General features: G+C 39.5%; 1 protein-coding gene across 1 annotated transcript; it reads right to left on the bottom strand.

Moving 5' to 3' along the window:
• Nucleotides 1-11327: 11327 nt before the first annotated feature.
• LOC127526600 (E3 SUMO-protein ligase ZBED1-like) lies at nucleotides 11328-13132 on the bottom strand. Its single transcript, XM_051922476.1, has 2 exons — nucleotides 12195-13132; nucleotides 11328-12003 (listed from the first exon to the last, which is right to left on the bottom strand). Exons 1-2 carry the CDS (start codon nucleotides 13130-13132, stop codon nucleotides 11328-11330), a joined length of 1614 nt encoding a protein of 537 aa, XP_051778436.1.
• Nucleotides 13133-14295: the final 1163 nt, after the last annotated feature.

Below are 14295 nucleotides of genomic sequence, written 5' to 3'. Positions count from 1 at the left end.
CAAGCTATTAAGATGGATTGAAGCAAGTTTCCTCAGCCACAGCAACATTTAATAATCCACACAATTATATGGTTAATTAAATTTTAAATCATCTTACAAGGTGCAATTACATTTGCATTTATTTGCTTAAAAGATGCTTTTTTCCAAAGCGATTTACAAAAGAGGTCAACTTGATCAAGGAACTTCAGGTTGGGGACAGTATTGGAACAAATGTTACAAGGACAAGTCTACAAAATTGATCACAAGGGAAGAGCTCAGAACAAAATGCAAGTGAGTTATAATTCCTAGGTTAAAAAAAAAGTAACAGCTAATATCAGTTAGACAGAAATTCACCCAGTCTTGAAATGCTTCTGAAACACAGTGAGGGAGTCAGAAGCTCAAATGGAGACGGGCAGCTCAATTTACCAGTAGGAGCTACACATGAAGACTGGATTGTGATTTGATGTCACATAGATGTGCTATCACCAGACTCCATTCATCAGCAAACCTGAGTGGTCGAGAAGGAGCACAGGCCCTCACAAGTGTCTCTGTACATATAGGTGCTGACCCACTGACGTCTCTGTAGGCAAGCATCAAGGATATGAACTTAGTATATGACAGTACAGAGAGCAGTTGTAGTGATCTAAAAAGAGGATGGACATGTGCCTGGGCTGTTTGAACACCAGATGTGGCCCTGCATTTTGACACATGCCAGCTCTCCTGCCAGCAGAAAGTTGCAGTAGTCCAGACGTGACAAGACCAAAGCCTGGATCAGGAGTTCTACTACAGTCTGATCTTGCATACATTTAATTTTTAATCCCAACACAATCATGGCACTATGCTCAAGAGACATGAATTGTTATCCCAGTTTGTCAGTATTATTACAGCAGTAATTACATACAGTGTACTGAATGTCCCAGAGGGCAAGCCACCACGTTCTTTGTCTAAAAATAACAGAAATAAGTTTTTGAGTTAATCCTCATCAGCACATTCACAGCAAACATTTTGTTGACTCTGCATTAAGCTAGAATGCCATTATTTTCTTTGCTGTTTTTGTTTTAGCTATTTTTTTCTGGTGATACTATTTTTGTTTTAGCTATTTTTCTGGATTCTCATGGGCACCAACACTTGCTGTGAGCCTGTATTGACATTGTACTATTTAAGTCTGAACTGCGTGTCAATTCACATCCAGACTTTGTGTAAATAGAGAAACAATCCCAAGTAAATAATTATATTCTTGAACAATTCAAAAAGAACTAAACAGAAAAAAGTTTAAGGTATTAATTGTGTGACCAAGAGTTTTGATTAGTCGGCCAATCACTCATGACCAGTGCCCGTCTGACCACTCTCTGATTTTGGCCTTAAAAATAATCTTCACTATTCTAAAAAATTCTCTCAATCTACCTAATTTTTTAGATTGGCTCAAATATGACACTAAAATGCACTGTTATAATAATAATAATAATAAAGGGAGATTGTCATCTGCAAAGATGGGGCGTGCTCAATTGAAGTCACTGCTAAGTTAAAATCTCATGGACTTTAGCCAGATCCCTCCACAAGCCAAAAATCCAAGCACCAGGAATGAAACGTGACCCTTGTGTTCCCAATCTTTTCCTGCAGAAGAAAAACAAACATTGATCCAATTATGGAAAATAAACATTTCCCTAATTGGAAAGGCGTCAAAATTTTGACTGTGGATGAAGCAGTGTTACTTGAAAAATAATAAATGTTGTTACATAAGAATAGAGAAAAGGAGGATGGGAATGAACAACATACAGTACTTTGTGCCATTGTATATGTTGATGTGCATTTGTTTGCACTTAATCAGACATATCACTTCATGATGCAAGTGTTAATGGACTTATTGTCTTAGTTTTCCAATGAACCTACTGAGTATTTGTCAGAACATACTAACTAGTAACAACTGAATTAATGGTGTCCTTTTAAACCTTCGCAGTGGAGGACTGAAATGTATTTAAAAGACAAGCCGGAGAAAATTTGTGCTTGACATCCTAGATCATGAAACATGCAGGCTTGAATTAAGGAGGGGGTGCAATTCACAGTCTCATTTTTAAAGTTGCCATGGTGGTAAGACCACTTTACTTTAGGTAAATTACAAAGGAGTTCTGATGATGTCTAAGCGACTATATCCCCAGGAGAGGCCAATTATCTGAGTTGCTGTGTATTGCTGACACTGGCCCTATCATGTCTCCATGAAACACCGGCAAAAACCGAGCTGATACTAATAAACACCTTTTTATTCAGGTGGCAGTTGGGACAGATCAAATGTTATGGGTACTGCTCTTATCCATTGAAATTGTCCCAGTTTAGAATAAAGCCAGTTACCAGTTTGATTTAGTAAATAGTTATAAACAATATGTACTGAGAAGCACAGCACAATACTAATGTTATTTATCTCCTTTATATACTGTACTGTATATATGGACTTTATTGTCAATGTGATAACATCTGGTTTCTGCTGTTCCTGAAATCATGTCGATGTTGTTGTTCCAAGACAGCCAGTTAGTTTTTGACATCATGACGCACATGCTTTAATAATGGTCTAATTAGCTCACTATGGGATTTTAAATGATGACATTTGTTCCTCAAAGCTAAGGGGATTTTTTTTGTTTTCATAAATGTCAAATGAAAAGTTATTTATTTTCTTCAAATTGGATTTTTGTATGCTTCATTGTAGTTCCTGCTTAATGATGTTAGAGGCTAGAGGTGTAGCTGCCACAGTCACAGATCCATACAACTAAAAATTCATACAAGTACAGTGAAATGAATGATACAAATCTGATTTATGTATACCTTGAAAAAAGAACTTTGCTCTTGAATGTGAACACTGTTGCTGTGTATTAATGAAAACCAGAAATTGCACAAATGGGAAGAAAATCTTTCAAACCAAGCTTCTTAACATTGCCAGTTAGTTGCATCCACAGACTTACCATGTTGTTCATCAAAATAATTTGAATATTTATTCTCCAGCATAACCTGGTGTTTTGCTTCAGATTCCCATTCATCAATTCATCATAAATGTACTTCTCCTTTATTTTCATTTGTTTCCACAAATTTTAATTAACCTAGCAGAATTCATTAAGCTAGTGAATTTTATGCTGAATGCTTTTTCTGTTGATTTCCACTACTGATTCACGATTTAACTGGCACAATTCTGAGTTATATCTCTATAAGAGCAGTGTTTCCATGTCAAGAGACAAATGGGAAATGTGAGCTTACAAGTGGGAAGTTTTATGAGTGAGCAGGCAACACTGACCTCTCACTTAGAGTATGTTTGGAAAATGGACAGACAGCTTCAAACAGACTTTTTTTTTGTAACCAGGAAATAAAAGGAATTCTAATGAGGAATCCAAAAGAATAGTCAAAAGGCTGGCCAGGTCTGAACATGTTTTTAAGAGAATCAAACAACTAAACTAAAAATGAAAGCCACATTCAAAGGCAATAAACAAACACAGACCTTTTGCTAAATAGTATTCTAATAGTTGTTTAGTGTATAATTTATTGTGACCAAAAAGTTAGGCTATAGTCTGTCCAAGGGTAGACATGGGAAGATGGACTAAAAGATGAAAAGCATTCGGGGCCAAGCCAAGAGCAGTTGAAAATTACATGAAAAGGCCAGAACCAGGAAAGTAAAAAAGCCAGAAATCAAACTCAAAACGTTGGGCAAAAAGTAACAAATCCTTAAGATCAAAACTAACTAAATGAGACTTTCACTATTATTTTCACAAAAGATCATTGTGAAACTTGTGACTTCTAAAGCACAGCACTGAAGACATCACATGAATGCTGATGTCCAGTCACATGACTGGCAACGGCACCATTGCTAACAATAAAAATAGCACAAATAGAATGAGAATGCCACAATATAGCAGCAATGGTGGCAGACACAAATTTACGAAATGGTAGTGTGGTGACATTACTAAAATTATGAGTCAATTACACAACAATGCTGAAAACTAAAAATTATAGGTATCATTTATGCACATACCTTCAAACAAATTATAACAGAACTAAACAAAATCTTTATTTTTTCCTTGACTTCAACCATCTGTTTACATGAGCCAGCATCTTCTGGAAGCAATGTATATAAACTAATTAAATTTTTGGTGCCTGTCAAAAAACACTCTGCAAAATGGATCAGTGATGACATAACATGTATAACAATAAAATTACAGAACAATAAGGATAACAATAATAACATCTGCAAAAAGTAAACAAAATAAACAAAGACGAAAACAAGCACATTGCTGAAATTCACCTCGTTTAATACTGTAAAACAAAAATATAGAAATAGTATTTTAGAGGTCTCATTGTGTTTCGGGGTGATGCAGTATACAATTAATGTGTTTATTTTCCTTTTAATATTAACAGAAAAATGTTGGCACCAGATTCTCTTTTGGGCCAACAAAGTGTCATATTAATAAGGACCTTGTGTTTCTTCCGGAACACTAACCAGAAATTGACGTGAACACAGTAAAGTGGGAAGGTCAGATGTCACAGGTGGTGTCTCCAAAAATCTCTAGATAGTGACTGCAGTATCAGCCTCCTCCGTTTACGACTGAACAGGTTGCACACACTTGGTCTGTTGCAATGTCTTGTTAGGTATATACACTATACTGCCAAAAGTATTGGGACGCCTGCCTTTATACACACATGAACTTTAATGACATCCCATTCTTAATACATAGGCTTTAATATGGAGTTGGCCCACCTTTTCCAGCTATAACAGCTTCAACTCTTCTGAGAAGGCTTTCCACAAGGTTTAGGAGTGTGTTTATGGGAATATTTAACCATTCTTCCAGGAGAGCATTTGTGAATTCAGGCACTGATTTTGGACGAGAAGGCCTGGCTCACTGTGTCCGCTCTAATTCATCCCTTAGGTGTTCTATTAGGTTGAAGTCAGGGCTTTGTGCAGGCCAGTCATGTTCCTCCACACCAAAATTGCTCATCCATTACTTTATAGACCTTGCTTTGTGCACTGGTGCGCAGTCATGTTGGAACAGGAAGAGGCCATCCCCAAACTGTTCCCACAAAGCTGGGAGCATGAAATTGTCTAAAATGCCTTCATATGCTGAAGCATTAAGAGTTCCTTTCATTGGAACTAAAGGGGCAAAACTGCAAAAACAACCCTACACCATAATCCTCTCTCCACCAAATTTTACACTTGGCACAATGCAGTCAGGCAAGTACCATTCTCCTGGCAACCACCAAACCTAGACTCATCCATCGGATTGCCAGACAGAGAAACGTGATTCATCACTCCAGAGGACATGTCTCCACTGTTCTAGAGTCCAGTGGCAGTGTCCTTTACACCACTGCATCTGACGCTTTGCATTGCACTTGGTGATGTAAGTCTTGGATGCAGCTGCTTGGCCATGGAAACCCATTCCCTGAAGCTCTCTATGCACTGTTCTTGAGATTTTGGAGGTCTGTAGCTATTGACTCGGCAGAAAGTTGGTGATTTCTGCACACTGTGCACCTCAGCATGCGCTGTCCCCGCTCTGTGATTTCACGTGGCCTACCGCTTCGTGGTTGAGTTGCTGTTGTTCCCAATTGCTTCCACTTTTTTATAATACCACTAACCCTTGACCGTGGAATATTTAGTAGACAGGAAATTTCACGAAAGGACTTACTGCACAGGTGGCATCCTATCACGGTACCACGCTTGAATTCACTGAGCTGCTGAGAGCGACCCATTCTTTCATAAATGTTTGTAGAAGCCATCTGCATGCCTAGGTGCTTGATGTTATACACCTGTGCCCATGGAAGTAATTGGAACACCTGAATTCAATGATTTGGAGGGATGTCCCAATACTGTTGGCAATATAGTGTACTTGGCTGTACAGCTTCAATTATGCAAACAGATGTGGCCTCACTGGCACATTCTGGTTTGAGCAGTCATATATATTAACAATTACAACATTTATTTATATTAACAACATTTTTTACCCTTTTAACTACCTCCATCTGGACAGACCTCTTTGTGTTTAGCAATAAATTGTGTTATTCTGTTTCTTCAATGAGCTTGGCCAAGTTTATTTGAACCACAGGTCTAAAGTCCAGGGCCCTGACGCTTAGAGAAAGCTAAAAAAAAAAAGCCAAACGTCCTAAATACATAGGGTATACAGCTGCTTTTATGATTATCTTTGCCAGATGTGTAATTAAATAAAACCTTTCTGCCTGGTGTGCTTTTCACAGTCATCAGTCCACTGTAGTTGATCTGAAATATTTCTTGTGGATTATGACTAAAGTGGCTTTACTATTGATCCTTACTTCATCCTGTGAAAACAACTATGAAGACGGAAGTAACTACTGCTAGGACTCAACAGCTACGGGCAACACCCATACATCTCACTTGTGCTCCTCCTGCTCAATTAAAGTTTGGGCATCAAGTTAAAAAAAAATTGAATGTCAGAAAGAACTCTGCTTCCAAAGTGATCAGACTTCAAGGCATACACGTATTCATCCATTTTTAAACCCACTAAATCCAGGACAGGATCATGGGCAGGTCTGCCTGTCAATTAAAGGGCACACTCTAGAGTTCGCAGCAGGCAATGGCATAATTTTGTTGGCTCCAAGCTTTTTCAAGGTACAGTAAAGCTTATCCTTGGTCACATACTGCCTGGTTTATTAGCTGAAAATGGCACACTGCACAGGTATTATGAGTAACTGAAATCTATGTCAATCTATGAAGTCCCAGAGGCAGCCACACACCATTGCCCTCAATGATGGCATTTTTCAGGCAAACCTAACAGTGATCAAAGGCACGGATGCTTGCTTTCTTGATCTGGATAAGAGGAGGGGAGGCAATCCTGTAAAACACTTCTTTGCAACTCATCAGCTTTGTGCCAGCTGCTTTTGATTGTTCTGCTTTTCACTCTCCACACCTGCTTCCTGTTGAGGCAGCCCATTCAGAAAAAAATACATAAAAACATCAGAAGCAGCAGCAATTCCTGGAGGGTTTTCTCAGTAAACTCTGAGAAGGGAAGCTTCAGCCAGCTGTTAACAGGGTCACACTGGACTGAGTAAACGAGAGCCAATGTGAGTTTAGCTCTGATGTGTTAACATTAGAACTCATAAGGATTTTCAGTCAATGAAATAAGAAATAATAGGAGGTGTAGTCCTCTTTCTGATTTTTGTTTTTGACTTATGGTCACCTGGGAAAAAAAGTGTGACCTACTTGACATGGCTAATGGAACCTAATTGCTCAAGGCCCTCAACCAAGACTGAATTTTTAAAAGACACTGAATAAGATGATCCAGCAAACATCTACCAGTTAAACCATGATTTGTGTACTCAAGGACTGCTCATCTGAGGCTTTTTTGCCCTATCACTTATGTATGCATACAGGTTCACTCCATTTAGCGAGCACTCTGTTAATGAGGTGTTTTTCATGTACATGATGTCTCTTTTTCATTATTTTATGGATTTTAGTTTTAGGTTAAATCTTTATTTGACTTAATTCCTGTGTTGGTACCCCCCTTAGAGTTCAGAGAATGAGGTGCCTGTAAGGAACCCAATTAACTTTAACTTCTGGTACAAAATTTAGCATAATCCTGGAATATTAAAATTTTAGTTGGATACACAGCTTATTTGAGTATGAGGTAGTCCTCCTCAGTCTGCCTTTCCTGCTTCTAACTTGTGGTACAAATACAGTAGGCCACACCCAGTGTTGGATTTATACTAAAATTTTGACTTGGGTTTCCAATACCAGATTTCTCTCCTCAGTATGGTTGTGTGGTATATTAGTACTGTAAAAGTACCTTAAAAACCTTCATTTTAAAATGGTAAGGTACCGGCATTATGTTAATTCTGGTACCAGAAGTAAATACGGGTTTACGATTTGGAAATGCACCTGTTCAGAGGTTTGTCATCAAATTAAATGGAAATTATTTTGCAAGTTTTGTAACCTAAAACCACAGACATTGCTGGAGCAGTGCTACTTGAATCGACTGCAAATCCCAGCAACCCCATGGGTACTGCATCATTTCCAGGAGGGCTACTCAATGGAACAAGACAAGGGCACTAGTTTTAAAAGCCATAAGGTGTCAGTAAGATCAAAATCTGTAGTGTCATTTTATCTCAATGCTTCACTGTACAGTTAAATTACAATTACATCCATCAGATTACAGTTTTCTTTGGATTTAAGCTCTTGTCCTGAGCCCATTTGTGTGATTTGGTCTGGGTTTGGAAGTCTTCCTCTGGGAAACACGCCAAACGTCTACAAATCTTCACTTACATAGGATGAAACTTTTACATAACTTTCCGGAGAATGTTTCAGGGGGTTTAATTTCATAACTACACCACCACCATTTGAAAAACTGGACTGTGTCATGTTTATCATTTTCTGCTTAGTGTTTTGTTGGATTTCTTTTGTATCTGTAATAATAATAATTTTTGTAGTTTACTACCATAAACATACACACACATTTTTATAATAAGTTAAATTTGGTAAAAAGTTATAATTCACTAAAGAAAAGCTGAACTACACACTTTTTCAAGGGGACACTACGCATCTTTGTCTCATAAGCCAGCCACACACATGTGATATGTTTGTGCAGTGATCCATCATTTTGCTTTTTATTCAGTGCAATAAACTTAAAATATACAGTAATCACAGACAAAAAAATGTAATTGTAAGGCATAACTGTAAACAATTTCCAGCTCCTCACTCTTGTTTATAAGCAGAACTCCATGGGACCCCCCCACCCAACCACTCTTCAGATGTACATATTTATATAAATACCATGGAGACTCAAAGGGGGCTTCATTTAATGATATGCAAAATGTGGCATGGCAGGGAGGCGGGATGGATAAATGAAGCAGCTGTGGTGAAAGGGGAGGGGTTATCCATTATTTGCTTCCGTACAGTTTTGATACTAGTTCTGAAGTATGAAAGATGGTATCGATACCAAAGTGAAAATTTTAGCAGTGATTCAATGCTACACCTCAACACCAAAATGATACCAAAGAAAATAACAGATAACTCCTCAAAACCTCCCCCAATTCCCTCCCCTGTCACCCAGTTGCTTCATTCCCCCATCTCACACACATGTGCACCATCCAGCTCCACCACACTCCACTTGTCTACTGTCAGAGGTAACCCAACTGTCAAACTATTACCCAGTTTTGCCAGGGTCTGTCCTAGGATGATGGTTTTTTAATCCAGTTTTTCTCCTTGGAATTGAAAGCATGCTGATATGCAGATATTGCCTGGAATTGTTGTGCCTGTGCACTACCAGATTAAATTCAGGTATCGACTTAAGCACAATGGTAGCATAGTGCCATTTAAAAATTTGTTAGTTGGGTACTTTTTTAGTACCAGTATACTGTGCAACAACAGTCACATCACCCAGTTAATTATGAAGTGTCCTTTATCAGTCAGTCAGTCCAGTCTACTTATAAAGGCGGCCTATATGGAACACACCACTCACTTACTTACAAGCTGCCCTCCATCACCTGCTCATGTTATATCTGGACCCTACATGATTTCTAATGTGCGGTGGGCACTGAATATTGGCCTACCGTGCTTTCTGAAACAGTCGCCACAGGTCACACCCAATAAGGTATAAGGTAGTCACCATGTTTCAGTCCTCCCTACTCCTCTCAGGCAGTCCATGCTAGTTACTGATTTTTACAGGTCATTGTGAATTTGTCGAACTTGCTCATCTTATACATGCCATCTGGGTCACTTCAGTCCTACTTACTGTGTATGAAGTAGTCAACTTGCTCAAGCCTTAATATTAACTTTGCAAGGTCCATACTGGCAAGACCAGTCAATTGAGTCACCTAATGGCCAATATTTATATGAAATCTTGCACTTCTTATTGTTCACTTTTCCAGCATCAGCATTATTGTGGTATCCACCGTTCAAAGGTCATATCAACAATTGAATATTAGTGTGGTCTGATTCCCACCTTTCCCCGCCAAGCCCTGAGAAACCAGACCTTTCAGGACTTTGGCAGGATGATGAAAGATGCCTTTTCTTCTCAGGAAGGTTGCATTATATGTCAAAAAAAGAAATCCTTAAACCAACAAAGTAAAGGAAAGCGACAGGATTTCTCCTGGAAACACTGCCTAAAATGAACTTCCCGAGTGAGCCCCTGCTATTGTGTGAATGCGGGAGGCAGGGTGGGCAAAGGGTGGGCTTTGGGTGTACATGGAAGACCTGTGACAGAGTGGTAATTAACAAGAGATGACGTATTTGGCAGTTATGGATGCTTCCCATGACACAAAAAGAGGCAGAGGTGGGAGTGGTGTCCCTGAACCAAGGAAGGGAAGGTGGGTCTGGTAGGCTAGTAGCTGTTTAATGTGCCACCTGATGCTAAGGAGATTTGGTGCTTTGGAGTTAAAGCTAACAGAATGACATTCATAAAATCAAACTGGCTTGGAAGCAGAGTTGGGGTTGTTACTCAAAAAAGTTGTTATAAATTACTAATTACTTCTCTTAAATTGTAACAATAACACTTTATTCATTACTTCCTGGAAATAGTTATCACATTACTTTAATCTCCAATCCCATGGAAATATGTACCAACTGGAAAGTACATGGACACCCACATGTTCTTTCATTTATTTTTTTAATAAGCAGGAATTTACCAATAACAGTGAACCAAAATTAAGCAGTTAAACCGCAAAATTGTGCATGAACTACATTACCACTTTCAAATATATGAACCACCGCATAGAGGCCTTTAGTTCACAAAAGAAAACTTGGTCTTAATAACTGGAACACCTGCAAACATGGAGTTGGTAAAACTAATGTTACTGTAGACAGGTTAACATGAAGAGTCCCGGTGTTTACTAAATGACATAATCAATGTACCTGTATCAGTGTGTATCTTCCATCTCTTTACACTATCAAAAAGTCAGTCAGTGTCTAACCCGCTATATCCTAACACAGGGTCATGGGGTCTGCTGGAGCCAATCCCAGCCAGTAGTGATGGGAATTCCGGCTCTTTTAAGAGAGCCGGCTCTTATGGCTCAGCTCACTTAAAAGAGCCGGCTCTTTCAGCTCCCAAGTGGCTCTTCAGATTTTTTTGGTGCTAAAATTAATTTATTACCAAAAATAATGTAAAATTATAAGTGAAATGAATTACTAACGTACAAAACATACATTATGTGAAATGTGTATTATTTATATGTCTTATAACATGGTGCAGAATAATAAATTTTAAGGTACAAAAACAAACCATCTCAATTTGAGAAAGATCCAATATTTTTAATTATTTACAGTGAAACAACATAAGCTTAGAGAATCACAAAACAAAATATAAATAATGTGTAAAACAAAAAAGTAGCATCCAGGAAACAGTTTTAGCTAGTCTTTAAAGAAGGTTGGCATTAAGAAAAACCAAGTGCCTCAGCTTTGAGGGGTTGATACTGTTTCTTCTGTCTGTTATTATCTGCCCGGTTTTGGAGAAGATTCTCTCTGAGGGGACTGATGTTGCTACAATGCACAGTCTCTGTGCCATTACATGCGTAAGACGTGGGTAAACTGAAGCCTTGGTCTCCCACCAGCTCAGCAGGTCTGCGCTTCTTTGGAAAAGAGGCTTCTCAAGATACGATCTCACTTCCGGTATTGCATCTGCTGAGGGATTCCTTCTTTTCTGAGTGTCTCCAGGACCAGTTGCTCGTTCTTCAAAGAACCTCCAAACAGCAGATGCTTGTGGCTCCTCTTGTTCATCCTCTGTTCCCTTTTCTCCCTCTTGGCCCACTGGCATTGGAGCTGGCTGGAAGTATTTTGCTGCTGCACTTATTCTCTGAAGAGCTTCATCAGCCGCTCTGTTTTCATTAAAGGCCAACCTTTTGAATCTTGGGTCAAGCATGGTGGTTTCTGAAAGAATACTGTTGTATTCTATTCTGTGAAACTTTCTGTCCATGGATGCACAGAGAGCAGCCACTAACTCTGCCACTTTCCCTGTGGTTACTCTGGTCTGGTGCTCAGTTGTTACTCTCTGCAGACCCTTGCACAGGATCAGCATTTTGGATGCTGTAACATAGCTGAAAATGAGTAAAGAATAACTGTTAAAATTATGCTTTGTTTTATTTAGCAGTATATATTATTCCCATTCATGTCTAATCTACTTTTCATACCAATAATGCAACAACAACTAATAAAAATGATAATAATAATTGAATAATAATGATATTAATAACAATAATAATAATGTAGTAGCATTTGTACACTGTACCTGTCTGCACTGATCTCCACAGTGACCTGCTCAAATGGCTCCAGAACCATGCATGTCTCCTGCAGCACCTCCCATTCCTCTTGGCTCAGAGGATCAACTGGTGCACTGATAACAGCCAGGGTAGAGATGACTGCATCCTTGGACTCCAGAATCCGTTTTAGCATATGAAAGGTTGAGTTCCACCTTGTAATGCACTCCTGTTTGAGCTTGAGTTCAGGCATGCCCATCTGTCGTTGGGTAGATTTGAGCTTCTCTGTGGCTGTTGTGCTCCTGTGGAAGAATTCCACTATTGCCTTCACTTTGTCCACAGTGGGTTTCATCACCTTCAGAGCATCTCTCACAAACAGGTTAATTGTGTGTGCAAGACATGGGTGGTGGGTCCATTTCAGGATTTTAATTGCTTTAATTATGTTAGATGCATTGTCACTGACACAGCAAACCACTTTGTTTTCCACATCCCACTCTTTTGCCACTTTGAGCAGCTCCTCTGCTAAGTTATTAGAAGTATGTCTGTCACTGAACTCAAAACAATCCAGAAGACAGGTCACCATTTTGTAATTTTCAATAAAGTGGCAAGTAACTGACATGTTGGATGTGGTGGCGCGGGATGTCCAACAGTCAGTTGTCAGGCAAACTCCTGGGGCTTTTTTAACTCTCTCTTGCAGTGAAGCACGTTTTCTGTCATATAGGTTTGGGATAATTTTGTGGGAGAGAGTTTTCCTGCTTGGAATTACATAAAATGGATTGAGAGCATGAGTAAAGGTCCTGAATCCTTTGTCTTCCACGATTGAAAATGGTTGGAAATCATGTGCAATCATTTTAGCCAATTCCTCATCAATTGTGTTCTGTTTAACTGGAGTTATGGCTTTTTGCACAAACTGTCTCATAGAGCTCTGGGTTGTAGGTCTAGGTGTAGGTCTGGATGACGGTGTAGACATTGACGAACTGGCACTTTCAACAGTTGCAGTAGACAAACTGTCACTTTCATTAGTAGCAGGTTCACTTGCTTTTCATTTTTCTTTGAACTGCACTGATGGATGTACAGTTCTCATGTGCCGGTGCAGATTATTTGTAGAGCTTGTTCGATATGAGATTTTAACCTTGCACGCTTTACACTCTGCCTTTGTATTATCAATGTAATTGAAATGTATCCAAATTTTACTCCGTTTCCTACAGTCACTCATTTTGTCGCGCGCGTGTCCTTCCCTCCTATTTCTCTCTCTGAGCGTGTGTGTGCCGTGTTTGTCTGTAGCACCGCCCCTCCCCCTCCTGCTCCTGCTCAGTGCAGACACGCATTTTCTAGTTGACCAATCCCATGCAGCTTGGAAAAAAAAATAGAGGAATAAAAAAAGCGGCTCCGACTCCGGCTCACAGACAGGAGCCGGCTCCGATCGTTCACTTCAAAGAGTCGGCTCCAAGAGCCGTTTCGTTCGCGACCGACACATCACTACCAGCCAGCACAGGGCACAAGGCAGGAACAAATCCTGGGCTGGGTACCAGCCTACCACAGGGCGCGCGCGCACACACACACACACACACACACAACCTGCATGTCTTTGGACGGTGGGAGGAAACCGGAGCATTCGGAGGAAACTCATGTATACACGGGGAGAACATGCAAACACCACGCAGGGAAGACTCGGAAGTGAACCCAGGTCTCCTTACAGTGAGGCAACAGCACTATCACTGCGCCACCGTGACACTATTATTAAAAAGTAACTTTGTAATTAAAAGATACATTAATTAATTACTGTTTGCAATTAACCGTCGTCACATTTAGTAACAATTAACGTAACGAGTCGGTTTCCTTACCTGTGCACGCACTTCAATCGTCTGTCTTTTTCGCGGGAACACCAGAGAAATCGAAATGCATGCCGGTATGCGGCGCAGCGGTTTATGACACGTGATGCGGATGACGTTTTCATTGGACTCGTTTCCATATTGACATTTGACATGTGTAAGACAGCGGATGTAACTTTAATTTAATGTTTTCTTTATCATGCTCAGGGACGCCATACAGCCTGAAAAATCCACCTTCTTTTATAGCTTTCTGCTTCATTTACTTACATTTTAAGCTCTTTTATTCGCTTTTTCTTGCTCT

This window comes from Erpetoichthys calabaricus, chromosome 2, assembly GCF_900747795.2.
Source record: "Erpetoichthys calabaricus chromosome 2, fErpCal1.3, whole genome shotgun sequence".
In the NCBI taxonomy this organism is placed as follows: domain Eukaryota; kingdom Metazoa; phylum Chordata; class Cladistia; order Polypteriformes; family Polypteridae; genus Erpetoichthys; species Erpetoichthys calabaricus.
The sequence above is the reverse complement of the archived record's forward strand: the minus strand, read 5'-3'. Positions and strand labels throughout refer to the sequence as shown.